Source organism: Strigops habroptila, chromosome 12 (genome assembly GCF_004027225.2).
Source record: "Strigops habroptila isolate Jane chromosome 12, bStrHab1.2.pri, whole genome shotgun sequence".
In the NCBI taxonomy this organism is placed as follows: Eukaryota; Metazoa; Chordata; class Aves; order Psittaciformes; family Psittacidae; genus Strigops; species Strigops habroptila.
In genome coordinates this window covers 21,299,157-21,315,759 of record NC_044288.2, presented here as the reverse complement: position 1 = coordinate 21,315,759, position 16,603 = coordinate 21,299,157, and the positions used below count along the sequence as shown (strand labels likewise).

At 52.6% G+C, this 16,603-nt stretch overlaps 1 protein-coding gene across 8 annotated transcripts in view; it reads right to left on the bottom strand.

Annotated features, from left to right (window-relative positions):
* LOC115615650 (protocadherin alpha-C2-like) overlaps nt 1-16,603 on the bottom strand; it is a 151,610-nt gene that overhangs the window by 80,314 nt on the left and 54,693 nt on the right. For 2 of the 8 annotated variants that reach the window (XM_030504053.1, XM_030504059.1), the window contains exon 1: nt 2,785-5,362. The exons of 3 other annotated variants lie outside the window; for them this stretch is intronic. In XM_030504053.1, the coding sequence (XP_030359913.1) occupies nt 2,785-5,238 (2,454 nt within the window). In that variant the 5' untranslated portion in view covers nt 5,239-5,362. Of the gene's footprint in view, nt 1-2,784; nt 5,363-8,810; nt 16,160-16,603 lie in introns of those variants that run through there. 3 more of the 8 variants (XM_030504052.1, XM_030504058.1, XM_030504051.1) reach the window with 3 other exon arrangements.

Genomic DNA, 16,603 nt, shown 5'->3' with positions numbered 1-16,603 from the left:
ACTTCCTGACAGTGTATGTCTATAGTAAATCCCTTTCAGATCTTCAATTCATTACTGCAGTCAGAGAAACCAAGAGAAAACATACGGAACCCAAAGCCTGTCCTGCCCCAAACGATCGGCATTAAGAAACTCCACATCACCCTTAATCATCGTCCAAGGAAAAGAGGTGCTTCCTACCCCCGTGTTTTTTGATCCACTTCTAAAAAATTAGTTAAACTTTCTTATAAATGGAACCAGAAGCTTCGCGGTTTGCTGTTTCTGCCTTCCATCCCATCCATGTGAACTAAGGGAAGAAAGCGACAGATCTACAACTCTGGGATAAGCCTTGCTACTCCCAAGGGAAGGTAATTCGCGCATACTGAAGAGGTGATGACTCACTCCCCTCAAGCACATCAGCAATCAGACATGATCAAAGGAGAGGAGAAAAACAATCCCCAGCAAATACACAAAGAACTCAAAGGAAAAGCCATCTAAAGTAGATGCAGAAAGGAAAGAGGAATTTGTAGGACACGCTCCCGTTTTTCTGTGGATGAGCAGGAGACAACCCACTCTTACGTCTTTTCCAAGACGGACATAGAATCATAAAATCCCAGGTTGGAAGAGACCTCAAGGATCATCTGGTCCAGCTTTTCTTGGCAAAACATGACCCAAACTAGATGGCCCAGCACCTTGTCCAGCCGAATCTTAAAAGCGTTCAACACTGGGGAATCCACCACTTCCCTGAGAATATTCCAATGGATGGTTGTTCTCATTGTGAAAAATTTTCCTCTACTGTCCAACCTGAATCTCCCCGGCAGTGTCTTGTCTCAATACCCCTCGTCTTCTCCACGTAACTCCTTGTAAAAAGGGAGTCTCCATCTTCTTTGTACCCACCCTTTAAATACTGGAACCTGGTGATAAGATCTCCCTGAGCCCTCTTTTCTCAAGGCTGAACAAGCCCATCTCTCTCAGCCTTTCCTCATACGGCTTCTCAGTCCTTAGATCATCTTTCTGGCCAATCTCTGGACCCTTTCCAACCTGTCCACATCTATTTTGTATAACAGGGATCAAAACTGGACACAGTATTCCAGGTGTGGCCTGACAAGCACTGAGCGGGATAACGACTTCTTTATCTCTGCTGGTGTTGCCTTTGTTGATGAGCATCCTAATGGTTTTCTTTGCTACAGCTGCACACTGCTCGCTTCTATTGAACTTGTGTCCACCAGGACTTAGAGGTCCCTTACCACAGGGCTGCCTCCCAGCCAGGCAGGTTCCAGCTTGTGCTGTACACTCGTGAGCACCATCCTTGTCATCTTGGAAACAAGGATATGCAAGTTTATTTTTTTTTAGTCCATGTTTTTCATCTAACACATTTCTATTAGTATAAAACCCAACAAAATGTACATTCACTAAAAAAAACAAAAAAAAGCTGCATTACAGATACATCACTTTGCAATAAAACTATGGTCGTTCTCCAAACAAGTGTCCTTGGTGAATTGAGCGTGTAACATGAAAGAATGATACACAAGTACTCCTTGTTTTTACTACTCCGGCAGCCCTACGGGCATTGTTTTTATGTTATAACACAAATTAAATCAGAGAGACCTGCGCTTTTCCCTGTAGAAGTTCTATCCAGTTCCTAACATCAAACAAGGAACACTAAACATGACCCTGGACATTTCATCTGAAAGAGTTGATTCAGGGCATGACCAGGATCACCTCTTTCTATAACGGTATTAAAACAACCCGGTAATTAAGCAATCACACTCCACAGAGAGAAATCGATGTGGAAATCAGTACAGAAAATATCCTTCTCGCTGAATCTGTGTTTCCCTGCTACTTCCGCTGGGAGAACCAAACGTTTTCTAACCACCATCTCCAGCTTACTCAGTATATAGACGCTCCAGCTTCCACTTTTCCCTTAACCACACCTCCTCCCTTTCTCGACTTCCACCGACTTTCAATTGTCCTCCCCACAGCACGTTACTGGGGCGGATGGGGTAGAACGGATGCCAGAACAACACGAGGACGGCGGGACAGCGTCGCAAAAGGAGACCGGAGAGTAACCCCTCCTCAAACAGATCTCCACAGAATTCTCTATCTCGCTCCACTTCCCCCCACGTTTTAAATGGACTTCCAGAAGCAGAAGAGTACTCAGAACCTCCACCAAAATTTCTGACGCTCCCTGCACCCCATACCTGGCACTTAACATAGTTCAGCTTGTTAAAATTTCAAAACACGAACCAAGGCACTTCAGAAGCAATAAAAAACCAAGCGAGCCCTTGTACAGCTGAACACAATGTTCATCAAACCAAGTGTAATCACAGCTGGTTTCAAAGATAACTAGTGCTCTAATTGCAGTCAGCTTGAGGGAGCAACCAAACACCTGGACAACTCTCGGGTGTTGAAAAACACTAAAAAAGGTAAATGAAAGATCTGCTAAAGCCACTACTGTCATTTGACGCCAAGTAGTGGGGAAAAAACCCCACAACTTACAGCCATAAGAATATGGGTAAACATAATGTCCTAGGGAAGAGAAATAAAAGAAATGGTGATATGGAATTATTGTGAAAAGAACAGATAGCCAAACAGTGAGTTTTCAAAAGGGGAACACGCGCGTCTAACAAGGATAACTATGGCTAGATCAAGAACAAAAAAAAGTCTAAAACTCACATCGTAAAAATACTACCACAGGAAAAGGTGTGTTGATACATCAATTATCCATTGAAAGTGACGAATAAACACAACTATCTGAGAGAAAGGGAAAAAAAAACAACAAACCAACCAACTTGCGAATACACTTACCTCGCCTGAAGCAAATGGGGAGAGAGACGGCCCCTTCCCAGCAGAACCGTTCTCTGCCGCGGGGCCGGGCGGCGGAGGGAAGTTGGGGCTGAAAACCATCAGGTCGCTCTTGCCCGCGCCGTCCGCCACGCACAGGCTCCGGCTCTGGCGCTGCGAGTACGACCAGCTCCCCACTTCGCTGGCGCACACCAGCGTGGCCGGCCCGGGCCCCGACAGCACGGCCGCCCGCGGCGCCCAGCGCGCCGCCCCGTACAGCACCACCGCCAGCAGGAATAGGCTCGACACCGCGCAGATCGCCACCACCAGCCACACGTTCGTCGTCGTCGCCGATGGCGCCGCGCCACCCTCCGCGGCCGCCGCCGGCCGCAGCCTCGTCCCCGACGAGCCCGCGGCCGCCAGCGCCGCCTCGGCGCCCTCCACCAGCGACACGCTCAGCGTGGCCGTGGCCGAGCGCGCCGGCTCGCCGTGGTCCCGCACCACGATGACCAGGCGCTGCCGCGGGCCGTCCGCCTCCTCCAGCGCCCGCGCCGTGCTCACCTCGCCGCTGTACAGCCCCACGCGGAACGGGCCCTTGCCCCGCGGCTCCCACAGCTCGTAGCGCAGCCACGCGTTGTAGCCCGAGTCCGCGTCCACCGCGCGGATCTTCGCCACCACCTGCCCCGCCGGCGCCCCCCACGACGCCCACGCCCACAGCGCTCCCGGCACCGCCGAGCCCGACGCCCCGACGCCCGGCCCGCCGCCGGCAGGCGGCAGCAGCGCCGGCGCGTTGTCGTTCTCGTCCAGCACGAAGAGCTGCACCGTGGCGTTGCCGCACAGCGCCGGCTCCCCCGCGTCCACCGCCCGCACCTCGAACTGCAGCATCTGCAGTTCCTCGTAGTCCAGCGGCTGCAGCGCCCACAGACGCCCGCTCTCCGCGTCCACCGACACGTAGCTCGACGCCGGACGCCACCCGCCGCCCGACACCGACGCCCCGCCGCCGCCCTCTGACACCGAGTAGCTCACGCGACCGTTGCCCGCCTCGTCCGGGTCCCGCGCCCACAGCCGCGCCAGCTCCGCGCCCGCCGCGTTGTTCTCCCGCGCCAGCACCGTGTACACGGCCTGCGCGAACGCCGGCGCGTTGTCGTTCACGTCCGACACCGGCACCCGCAGACCGCGGCTGGCGCGCAGCGGCGGCGCCCCGCCGTCCTCCGCCCGCACCTCCACCTCGTACTCCGACACCCGCTCCCGGTCCAGCGCCTCCCGCAGCACCAGCGAGTACGACCCCGCGAATGTCGACACCAGACCGAACGGCGCCGCCGGCCACACCGAGCAGCGCACGCGCCCGTTCGCCCCCGAGTCCCGGTCCGACACGCTCAGCAGAGCCACCACCGTCCCCACCGCCGCGTCCTCCGGCACCGGCAACGACAGCGACGTCACCCACACCTCCGGCGCGTTGTCGTTCACGTCCAGCACCTCCACCACCACCTTGCAGTGACCTGACAGCGGTGGGAAGCCTTTGTCTCTTGCTTCTATCTGGATCTCGTAACTATCCATTACTTCGTAGTCTAAATTCCCCCGAAGTCTGATTTCTCCTTTGTTTTCGTCGATGGAGAACATTTCTTTAACTCCTGCAGTGACATGCCTACTAAATAAATATATAACATTACTACTAATGCCTTCGTCCAAATCTGTAGCACTGAGCGCGATTAACTGAGTCCCTGGCTCTGAACCCTCCAAAATTTTCACTTTATACACCGACTGGTTGAACTGGGGTGCGTTGTCGTTGGCGTCCATCACCGAGATCACCAGCTCTACAGTGCCTGTAAGCTGCGGACGGCCTCCGTCACTCGCCATCAGCACCAGACGGTGAACCGGAATCGTCTCGCGGTCCAGAGGTTTCCTGAGTACCAGGAATAAGGACTCATCCTCCTTCTCGTTTTTTTGTATATCCAAACCAAAGTGCTCGCTGGGGCTGAGGCTATAGGAGAGCTGCGCGTTGGCTCCGACATCTGCATCCGATGCGCCCTCCAGCGGGAACCGAGACCCCGGCAGAGACAATTCCGCGATGTTAAGGGCTTCCTCTTTTACACGGAAGACCGGGGCGTTGTCGTTGATGTCGGTAACCTCCAGCTCCACGTGGAAGACGCGCAGCGGCCGCTCCACCAGCACCTCCAGGCGCAGGGCGCACGGCGCGCTCTTCCCGCACAGCTCCTCCCGGTCCAGCCGCGAGCTCACCACCAGCGCCCCGCTCGCCCCGCTCACCTCCACGCTCGCCCGCCGGCCCTGCGCCACCAGCCGCAGCCGACGCGCCTCCGGCTCGCCCGCCTCCAGGCCCAGGTCCTGCGCCAGCCGGCCCACCACCGTCCCGGCCTTCGCTTCCTCCGGCACCGAGTACCGCACCTGCCCGCCGACCAGCGCCCAGGCCGCCTGCAGCACCAGCATCCGCGCCGCGGCACCCCGACACACGCTGCCCATCGTCGCCGCCAGCACCCACCCGGGCAGGCACGGTTCCCCGCCGCCGCTCGGTCGCTCGCCTTAGGGATTCCCCGGCAGACGCGGGCCGCCGCTCCTCCCGGGCCGCCGCATCCTGCCTCCCGCTTCGCTGACGACGGCTGTGACAGCAGTTCAGGGAGGAGCTGCCGCCCCTCGCAAGCTTCCGGCGTCTTCACGGCCAACAGCGGCACCTGGTGTCTGACCGCGTCTGCTTCCGCAAGCAGCCGCCTGTGACCGCCGCGCTCTGCTCCTGAAAGAACGCGCCCTTGGCTCGCCCGCTCGGCCACCAAACTCAGCGCTTTCCCTTCGGAAAATTTCCCTTCTTCGAAAACAATAAAAAGTGGAGGGTTTCTCTCCTCTCTTGTCCTCATCTCTCTGCTTTTCTCCTCTTTTCCTCTTCTCTTTTCCTCTTCTCTTTTGTTCTCTGCTCTCTTCCCTTTTCTTCTCGCTTTTCTTCGCTCTTCTCTCCTCTTCCCTCTTCTCTTTTCTCTTTCTTTTCCTAAAGGCATTTTAAATGATGGATACTTGCCAAAATGTTTCCTCAAACACCTCCATTAACCCAGGAATGACACCTGGGAAGGTCTTCATCGAAAAGAGGCTACTCCACTTCTGATCTTCCGGCTTTGTCTCCCCTACACTTTGCTGAGGAAGTATAACTCAGTTTCCTCATTTCTTTCTTTCTTTCTTTGCGAAGAAAGTTCAGTTGTTTCCTCTCCAGAAGACTGTATCCTTGATCTTCCATCTGTGGAAATTACTCAGGTCTCCAGAAGACATAGATTCACACGGAATTTATTTTTGTCTAGTGCAGCAATGCTAAAAGCAAGCAGAAATTGCTTCCTTTTTCATGGCTTTGTAACAGTGATGTAGCGGTACAACTCCCCTTGGTTTTCATACAGTAAATAGTAGTATGAGGCCATCATGCTACAAAGAATAACTGTCTGTCTGTAACAGAATGGGTTTGCCTTTTGAAGTATAGGTCCAACATAAGAAACCATAGATGCATACAAATTCCAAAGGCTTTCAACTCCACCAGTGACTCCCTAACTCTATATGTCAATCTATCTAAGCACAACCCACATAGCACAAATCCTCTTGGAAAGGTGAAATAGCTCAGGGAACATCTTTAATAGACTTTATGTGTCACAGTGATGTTTTTCCTGTAAGTTTTATTCCCCACTTGTAGGTGCACAATGAATGACAAGTTCTTTCTTACCTTTTTTGGCAGGCAGTCACTCAGAGTGCAAGACAATGCACTCATTACTGATGGAGATGAGCCACTGCAGGATATAGAGTACAGCCACCCACCCATGATGTAATTAAACACTACACAAAAGGGTCACATCACTGCTCTGGCAAGGTTCAGTTTGTCTTACACCATGTTTCCAGACTCCCACCTTATCCACTGATGTAAACACATCATGGCTCCTTCTCTACACAACCACAGACCCTGGCTGCTAACCTGCCATGCAGGCCAGGCAGCAATAAGAAATGGATTTCACAGGGTAGTGAGTTGCTGGTTCCACCACAGAAGAAAAATGATGCAACAGGAGGTCAAACTCAAATGAAGATACCAAATGCTAAAACAATCCAAGTAGGTCTGTCAATAGGTCATCTTTAATTACACTGTTGCTATTCTAACAGTTGTCTGGATTTATTTCCAGGTCTCCATTGTCAGGGCAGAGTTCAAGGATCAATGTTAATGATTTCAGGAGAGCAGGGCTAGAAAAACAAACAGGTTTTGTCAAGACTCTGAAATCCCTGCTTTATCGCCAGCATTCCTGTACCCACTGCCATGAAGGCAAATACAGAAATGAAACCTGAAGGCTCACATCATTCTCTCGCGGTAAAGCTCATCTTAAGAGGCTACAAGACAGTGAACTACAGTGATGGCAAAGGACACAAATTCTGAAATCAAAGAGAGAACACTACCTGGCAGCATGGTTCTCAATCGCAATTACTGACACATCTCCTGAGGAAAACAAGCTAAACCATGCAGGCTATAGGGAACACAGGAGTTTCAAAGTGTCATCCCAGTTCATATTCACATGATCATCATAAGACACACACACAATAAGACATAAGTTTATTTTATGGGGTATTCAAAGCCTATCACTGCAGGGTACATGGAACTAGCACAGTCAGGAACCATAGCTGAGGTGCTTCTACAGATATATTCGCCCACCAAAACCAAGCCCTCTAGCAATACATCTTGTCTAACACAGCTGTGTGTTTTTCACCCCTACCTTAGTTCATGCTCTTCCATCATTAAGTATTTTACATTAGAAACTGCATTTACATCATACTTCGAAAAGGGCAATGTTAAATGCTTCTATCTTGCCCATGTCCATAATAATTCTGTAGTACTTCACAAACTATGCAATGCAAGATGAAGAGAGAATGTGGAGTTCTGTGATCCAACTGTGGTCACCTTGCATCATCTCTCTTCCAGAGAGGAATCAAAAAGGAGAAGAGACTTCTGTGTAAGAAAAGATTGGAGACCAGCACCACAAAGCAGACAGAACTGAAAAAGCTGCCCTACCTGCAAGACAGGAAAAAGTACACAACTAAAGACACTCTGTATAAAATGAAATAAGGCTGGAAGAGACGCTCGAGCCATGATAGCAGATGGCAGGAAAACAAACCTGGTCACTTCAGCGAAATACGAAGGTCAACAACAGCAGTCGGGCAGAGACCATTGTCAAAAACAGTGCTATTTAATAGATCATCAAAGGATCTCAAAAAGCCATGCAGAGTGATGTAATAAAGATTATAGGAGCTATTACCCTGCAGAGCAGTGTAAAAACTGCAGTTTTTATGGCAGAGACGGCAGTGTAAAAACACAGCTCTGCTGAGAAGAACAACTGAAGAAAGACTTGATGACCCTGAAGACCTAGGTGGGAAAATGGCAAAAGATTTTCCAGGTAGGACACCACAAAGCTGAGCAGTTGAGTTAAAATGTGGCTTCACCAGAACTGTGCTTGACTCTGGAACGATGATGCCAGGTTCTGAAATTATACCTTTGGCATTGAGAAGTTGTAATTCGCGAATTACATCAGCTAAGTTCTCAGTGCCAATCAAAAAGGTAAAACTTCAGAGACTGTGCAAGTAAACAATGAATTTAATTTATTTTGCAGAAATGTAAGGTTCACCAACACTTTGAATATTTGTGTAGGTCCTCCCCTCTTAGCACGGTGAAGAGATGACCAGAAAGAGTTTCCGAGAAGGCCAGTGGAATGACCAAAGTTTTACAGTAAATTCTCCTTGAGGAACATTGCCTCATGTTAAAAAATAAAAGACCAAAAGGCAATACAATTGAGGTCTTAAGATCAGAAAAACCATCACAAATAATAATAAGCAAAACCATGAAACACCTAAATTAAGCAACACTACAACAAAACGCAGCCAACTTCAACATGTCTGCCGTTCAGGACGGATTTAGACTGTATATTTCCACAAATCTTTTCAATACAAAACATGATCTTATTCTTCTAATTCAGGAGTAAATAAAACAACCCAAGAGAAAGAAAAAAAAGGTGATTTGTGAATACACTTACCGCGCCTGAAGCAAATGGGGAGAGAGACGGCCCCTTCCCAGCAGAACCGTTCTCTGCCGCGGGGCCGGGCGGCGGAGGGAAGTTGGGGCTGAAAACCATCAGGTCGCTCTTGCCCGCGCCGTCCGCCACGCACAGGCTCCGGCTCTGGCGCTGCGAGTACGACCAGCTCCCCACTTCGCTGGCGCACACCAGCGTGGCCGGCCCGGGCCCCGACAGCACGGCCGCCCGCGGCGCCCAGCGCGCCGCCCCGTACAGCACCACCGCCAGCAGGAACAGGCTCGACACCGCGCAGATCGCCACCACCAGCCACACGTTCGTCGTCGTCGTCGTCGTCGACTCCGCCGACGCGCCACCCTCCGCCGGCCGCAGCCCCGACCCCGACGAGCCCGCGGCCGCCAGCGCCGCCTCGGCGCCCTCCACCAGCGACACGCTCAGCGTGGCCGTGGCCGAGCGCGCCGGCTCGCCGTGGTCCCGCACCACGATGACCAGGCGCTGCCGCGGGCCGTCCGCCTCCTCCAGCGCCCGCGCCGTGCTCACCTCGCCGCTGTACAGCCCCACGCGGAACGGGCCCTTGCCCCGCGGCTCCCACAGCTCGTAGCGCAGCCACGCGTTGTAGCCCGAGTCCGCGTCCACCGCGCGGATCTTCGCCACCACCTGCCCCGCCGGCGCCCCCCACGACGCCCACGCCCACAGCGCCCCCGGCACCGCCGAGCCCGACGCCCCGACGCCCGGCCCGCCGCCGACAGGCGGCAGCAGCGCCGGCGCGTTGTCGTTCTCGTCCAGCACGAAGAGCTGCACCGTGGCGTTGCCGCACAGCGCCGGCTCCCCCGCGTCCACTGCCCGCACCTCGAACTGCAGCACCTGCAGCTCCTCGTAGTCCAGCGGCTGCAGCGCCCACAGACGCCCGCTCTCCGCGTCCACCGACACGTAGCTCGACGCCGGACGCCACCCGCCGCCCGACACCGACGCCCCGCCGCCGCCCTCCGACACCGAGTAGCTCACGCGACCGTTGCCCGCCTCGTCCGGGTCCCGCGCCCACAGCCGCGCCAGCTCCGCGCCCGCCGCGTTGTTCTCCCGCGCCAGCACCGTGTACACGGCCTGCGCGAACGCCGGCGCGTTGTCGTTCACGTCCGACACCGGCACCCGCAGACCGCGGCTGGCGCGCAGCGGCGGCGCCCCGCCGTCCTCCGCCCGCACCTCCACCTCGTACTCCGACACCCGCTCCCGGTCCAGCGCCTCCCGCAGCACCAGCGAGTACGACCCCGCGAACGTCGACACCAGACCGAACGGCGCCGCCGGCCACACCGAGCAGCGCACGCGCCCGTTCGCCCCCGAGTCCCGGTCCGACACGCTCAGCAGAGCCACCACCGTCCCCACCGCCGCGTCCTCCGGCACCGGCACCGACAGCGACGTCACCCACACCTCCGGCGCGTTGTCGTTCACGTCCAGCACCTCCACCACGACTTTGCAGTGTCCAGACAGAGGTGGGTTTCCCTCATCTACAGCATCCACCTGCAGGCGGTAGACACCAACGTCCTCAAAGTCTAAGTCTCCCTGGAGTTGGATCTCTCCGCTATTTCTGTCGATCCCGAAAACGTCTCTTCCATCCTGAGGGAACAAGTTCTGCAGAGAGTACGAGACATTCCCGTTGGTACCCTCATCCAAATCCGACGCTGTTACTATGAACACTATAGTACCGCGTTCAGAATTTTCCGGAAGCTGCACTTTATACACAGACTGGTTGAACTGGGGAGCGTTGTCATTGGCGTCCAGCACCGAGATCACCAGCTCCACCGTGTCCGTTAGCGGCGGACGGCCCCCGTCACTCGCCGTCAGCACCAAATGGTGAAACGGCATCGTCTCTCGATCCAGAGGCTTTCTGAGCACAAGAAATAAGGACTCACCCTCTTCCTCGGTTTTTTGTAAATCCAAAGCGAAATGCTCGCTGGGGCTGAGGCTATAGGAGAGCTGCGCGTTCGCTCCGACATCTGCATCCGACGCGCCCTCCAGCGGGAACCGAGATCCCGGTAGCGTAGATAATTCCGCGATGCTGAGGTTTTTACGAGCGGCGGGGAAGACCGGGGCGTTGTCGTTGATGTCGGTGACCTCCAGCTCCACGTGGAAGACGCGCAGCGGCCGCTCCACCAGCACCTCCAGGCGCAGGGCGCACGGCGCGCTCTTCCCGCACAGCTCCTCCCGATCCAGCCGCGAGCTCACCACCAGCGCCCCGCTCGCCCCGCTCACCTCCACGCTCGCCCGCCGGCCCTGCGCCACCAGCCGCAGACGACGCGCCTCCGCCTCGCCCGCCTCCAGGCCCAGGTCCTGCGCCAGCCGGCCCACCACCGTCCCGGCCTTCGCTTCCTCCGGCACCGAGTACCGCACCTGCCCGCCGACCAACGCCCAGGACGCCTGCAGCAACAGCACCCATATCAAAGCATCCCGATACACGCCGCACATCGCCATCGCCACCGACCCCGCCGGCACCGGCCCGGATCCCGCACGGCTCCCCGCCGCCGCCCGGATGCACCGGCTCTCCTGCCCGGCCCGCGCCGCCCCCCCGCACTCACAGCCGGGCTCTCCGCCGCTCTCACCGGGGCGGAGCCTCCGACACGCCGTTTCTGAGCCTGCAGCGACACCGTGTGCTGCTCCAACGCCTCACACGCTCCCCGACACCGCCCAATCCTCTGGATCCGGGCTGCTGAGCTCTCGCTTTCCTCTTCCTCCCCTTCTCTTCTTTCACTGCTTTCTTATTCCGTGTTCTTCGCTTGCATAGGTTTCTTGATTTCCTTCTTCCTATTTCATCACGCGCTTCTTATCTTTTTTTTTCTTTTCCCTTACTCAAATTCTTAGGGTTTTTTCGGTTCTCCATTCTCCCTTTTCATTCTTGCTCAGCCCTACCCTGCTCTTTACGCCCCTTTCGCGTCACTCCTTACCTCTCTCTCCTCTTCCCTCGATGACAGCTCCCAGTCTGCGCCGGCGCCGCGGCGGATACCGTCACAGACGGACCCACCCCCGCTAATGACGGGGCAGCAGCACCGGAGCGCAGTGCTCTGCCCACGCGAGGAGCAGCTACGGACCAGTTCCGCTCCGCGGCCAGAAGTGAATTCGGTGCGGGCTCGTCATCACCCCTTCGCTTCCTCTTTTCTCTGCTTCCTTTCTCACCTTCCTTTTTCCTTTCCTTCTTTATTTCCTTCTGCTAGTCTCTCTTTCCGTTTCTCTTCATATTCTTTCTTTTCTTTGTCTTCCATTCTCTTCCCCTGCCTATGTTTCCTACACTCCTCTTCCACTTCCATCTTTGTCTGTTCTGTTCTTTACTTTCTTTAATAAAATATATTCCCAAACCACACACCACGCTCACAAAGAAGGATGGACAGGCCCTCTGGCATGAACTCTTACTCCTCTTACTCCCCACTCTTCATCGAGCATTGCAGAGTGTCCCTGAGTTCTGAGGATGCTCAGTTCCTCATCTCCATTCAGTGTCTCAAGATAACATGAGAGCATGCTGGTTATGTCTTCAAGCATCTCTTCTTTCCTCCTTAATTTTTTTCTCCGATCGAGTCTTTCCTTTTCTTCTTTTGTTTTGCTCCTCCTTTCTCTTTCTCTTTTCTTTCTCTTCCTTTCTCCACCACTTTGCTCCCTTCCTCTCTTTCATCCTCTCTTTTTCTTTCTTGCCACGCTGTGCTGTCTTTTCCTCCATTTCTCCTCTGCTTCCATCCTTGTCTCTTGTGTTCTTTTTGTCCATTACCAAAATGTTCTTAAAACAGTGCCAGCACGCTTGATATGAAGCATCATCATGCCTTTTGGCAAGAGCTCTCATTCGTCTTCCATACCACCTTCCATACCTCTGGTCACAGAAAAGCCTTCCTGCTTTCACCCCATCCATGCATTTCCAACTTACCCTCTCTTCACGATGAAAGCCACGCTCTTCAGCCTCCAGTCCTCTCAAGCACCCAGCAAATAACAGAGCAAGGCACTCATATGGCAAAGAAAAGCTCTGCTGCAGCAGAACAGAATCCATCACCCTTCTCAACAGAAGCCCAAGCACCAGGTATGGAAACCTCTAATGAAAAAGGCTCCAAAGACTCCAAACTACGCAGCAGAATCTCTCATTCAGAAACCCAAACCCATCACAGCCCAGCAAGACAACTCTCCTCGATGGCTAAAAAAGCACGAGGAACCACAGCTCCTGAGCACGTCCCACACATCTCGATGAACAGCCATTCTTCCACCCTCCTCTTCCACCTGGAGAATGAACTTGAAGATCATACTTCTTTTTGTCAGGCAGCAATGCTCTGCCAGAACAACACAGCAAGAACCTCTCTTCCCAGGGACTTAGTCCCCATGCCATACACAGTTCCCAGTCATTAGCATGATCCACTCATCATACAGCCAAACTAAAGCCACCAAGGTAACACCACAGCATTTTCAGTGAGAACATCCCCTCAATGCCCAATGCATCCACTCCAAGGAACGCATCAAGGTCCCTCTTTCACTAGTCCTTACTTCCACCTTCTCAACCTCTGCCACGCAGTAGCAGGAGGGGAACAAGAGCAGGCAGTGGTGCTTTGCTGCTACAGACATTTCAATCCAGGCAACATTCAGTTAATCCAACAGAAAGAAACCACAACTGAATGACAACAAAGGATATCAGCCTCTCAAACACATTCTCTATAATAAGTGACTTACCTGTAGCATCACTGCTATCTTCAGAAAAAGAAACACTTTCAGGACAGCAGAATTAGTTTTGAGAGACTTTGTCCCTTAACATTATCTGAAATCTCAGGGGATGCTGGACAGAAAAAAATACTCATGTTCTCCAAAAGCTTTGAAAATGCTGGAACTCCATGGTGCTCCCTCATGCATCTCTATCAAAGGGGAAGCAGGTAGGAAACCTGAAAGCTACAGACATTCTCTTTAACAACATCCTCAGCTCAGGAGAGTGGAAAAACTTTCCCATACACTCATGAATATTCCCCAAACTCCTGTTACCTGGCAGGTGCCAAAATTCAACAATCTCCATCTCATCCCCTCTTTCCAACACACTCACAGCATGACAGAAGAAAAAAAAATAAGGGATGGACACTTTCACTATAGAGAAGAAAACAGAAGGAACCCATTCCATCTACTGCAACAGAAGGCTTGCTGACATCTCGATTACAAAGAGCACTTCTTCCCCTCCCTCACAAGACTAAGACCAGAAAGATGATACAAATTTTGAAAAGATTCTGTTTGATCAACAACGTTCCATGTCAAAACCAAATGATTGCAGGCATGCACAGAAGTTATCTTCAAAAGCAGTAATGCCACAGCTAACATCAGGCTGCAACGATATGTAGAACTCCTGTAGCGCCTGAGTGGATCCCAAGAGAGAAGCCCTGTGCACCAGGCTTCTTCTCAAGGTTATCTACTTGCATCTTCTATCCTCTGCCATGGGAAATGTGACCTCCACAGCTAACAGAAATTCTCCAGTTCTTCCCCAATGACACAGACTGCATTCTCCCCAGCAGATCCATTTCTCTCAGGCAACACTTATCCCTGCTTAAGGTCACACACCATGTGACGCAGACACAGGCCCTACTCAGTGTCATCACTGCCACAACACCCAGACGTTGCTCCACCACAAAAACATGCCTCAGCTCTAAAACCCTCTCACGTCATGACCCAGGTCTTCACACATACTCATCTTCCCTCATGTTTGGCACCACAACATATGGAGTGATGTCTTTTCTGCACACTAAGGTTCAAATTGAAATGGAGCTCTTAAAAACGTTTTGATTGGAGCTCTGGCACCTCTGACCCCAGGCCACATGGATCTTATTCTTCAGGAGAACTACACCAAATTCTAGAAAACCAGAGCTGAGCATGTATGTCCAGACATCAGAATGAGCCACATGTGACAACAGGACACACCATCCCTACCAAGGCTGATGGTGCAAGTCCATAAATAGGGGAAGCCGAGCACACAGAGATTACACCCACCTCCTCATGTGTCCTGAGAAATCCTGCCTCAGTAGGACCAACTAACCATCATGGCAACTTCAACACCAGTGGAAATGCTGTAGATGGCCACCACTACACAAGGACAGCAGGTTGAAACACTGCCTTCCCACAACAACTTTCCCAGAACAGCAGCGAAAAGGTTCACCAGACAGTATTCAGTAGGCAGCATCCCACCAGCTCTTACCCAACACATTTCCTACAGCAGCCAGCAACAACACAAGGGACTATCCCTGGTGGGAGATATTCTCAAACTCAAAAGACATTCTTGGCATTTTACTATCACACACTATCTCAAGATCCAGAAGGCCTCCAACTCCAGACATGCTGGGAGCCTGGGAAAGGACCCTGGGCAGGAACAGTCTGTGCCCTTCCTGTTTCATGCTTTTCTTTGGGTAGCTCCCACTTCTCTCTGGGAGATGTGTTCTGAGGACAAGAAAGTCATCCGCCACTACTGCCTTACCACATGGCCCATGGTCTTCCCAAAGATTTCCAGTTCAGGCAAGTCTTCCCACTGCTCAAGGTCACCCTTCATCCCATCAGGTGCACAGGCCCTATTCAAGGCCACTGCCACATTCACCTCCTTGACATGCCTCTGTTTTACTGCACAAATCAGAGCTCACTCCAGCATTTGGGGACCCTTCCAAACAGTGAGACCGCTTTAAAAAAACTACATGCCAATTGTATCACACAGACTGTGCGCAGTGCACTTTCATGTTCAAAAGGTGATAACTGAAAAGCTCTAAATTGCGATGGAATTCATTATGTTCTTGACAAAACAACCCAAATGTTGGCAATCCCCCCAGTGTTAACAGATTATATTGGTTCTGTAGGACAATTTGGATTTAGGGTTTGTTATCCGGGGGTTCTGTTTGATTTTTCCCTTTGTAAGTGTGTGGCTGCTGATGCAAATATTGAAAGAACATCAAAGTGGCCCAGTGTATGTCACGCCACTTCACTGGTCAGGAGTAGAAATCAATAACTGTTGCCATTAATGAGACCCTCATAAAAACCATGCAGATAATGTCATACATGCTGTGTTCGGCAGACTCTCTTTAATTGACCTTTCAAGTTTTGTTATCTCTGATGGAACTGATCCACATTTTGGAACTCATGAGCACAGCACAACATTACAATGCTACCTAATGTTCAGGAGAATTTGGGGTCCTTATAAGAGAAGGTTTCCAGTTCTTCCCTGAGCCTGTCAATGCTGATAACACACATAGTGAAAGACCATCCAAAATGCCAGGAATGGAAATCTACAGCATGATTCAGGGATGCAGAAATACAAAAGGAAACTTGCCATATCTAACAAGTACAGTGCATCGCAGTCCGCTGCCTGAAAACTTTACCCTACTGAACAGAGTTAGAATATCCTTGCAAAAGCACATGGAAGAAGTCTAAAACGCCTCCATCACTTTCATTATAGCTCTGATGAGGGAATTAAAATGGACAAAATCCACCACAGGTAGGGAAACTCCTGAAATCCCACGTCACCTAGCATCACTGCTCTTGCACATGAGAATCAGAGAAGATGGTAAGACACTCCACATAACACCAGAGATTGCCTTTAGGGGAGATCATTCCCTTCACCCCCATCAAAAAGAGCTGGGGTACTACAGCCAGGACACAAAGGCAGATGCCAAGATGCCCACACAGCACCCACAGCCTTGAGTCCCGGGGACTGAGACCGGCTCACACCAGCGCCTGCCCAGCGGCCGGACGGGCGAGAAGGGCAAAAGGAGCAGAGAGCGTCGGGGGAAGGGAAGAGAAACGAGGAAAAGAGGAAGAGAGCG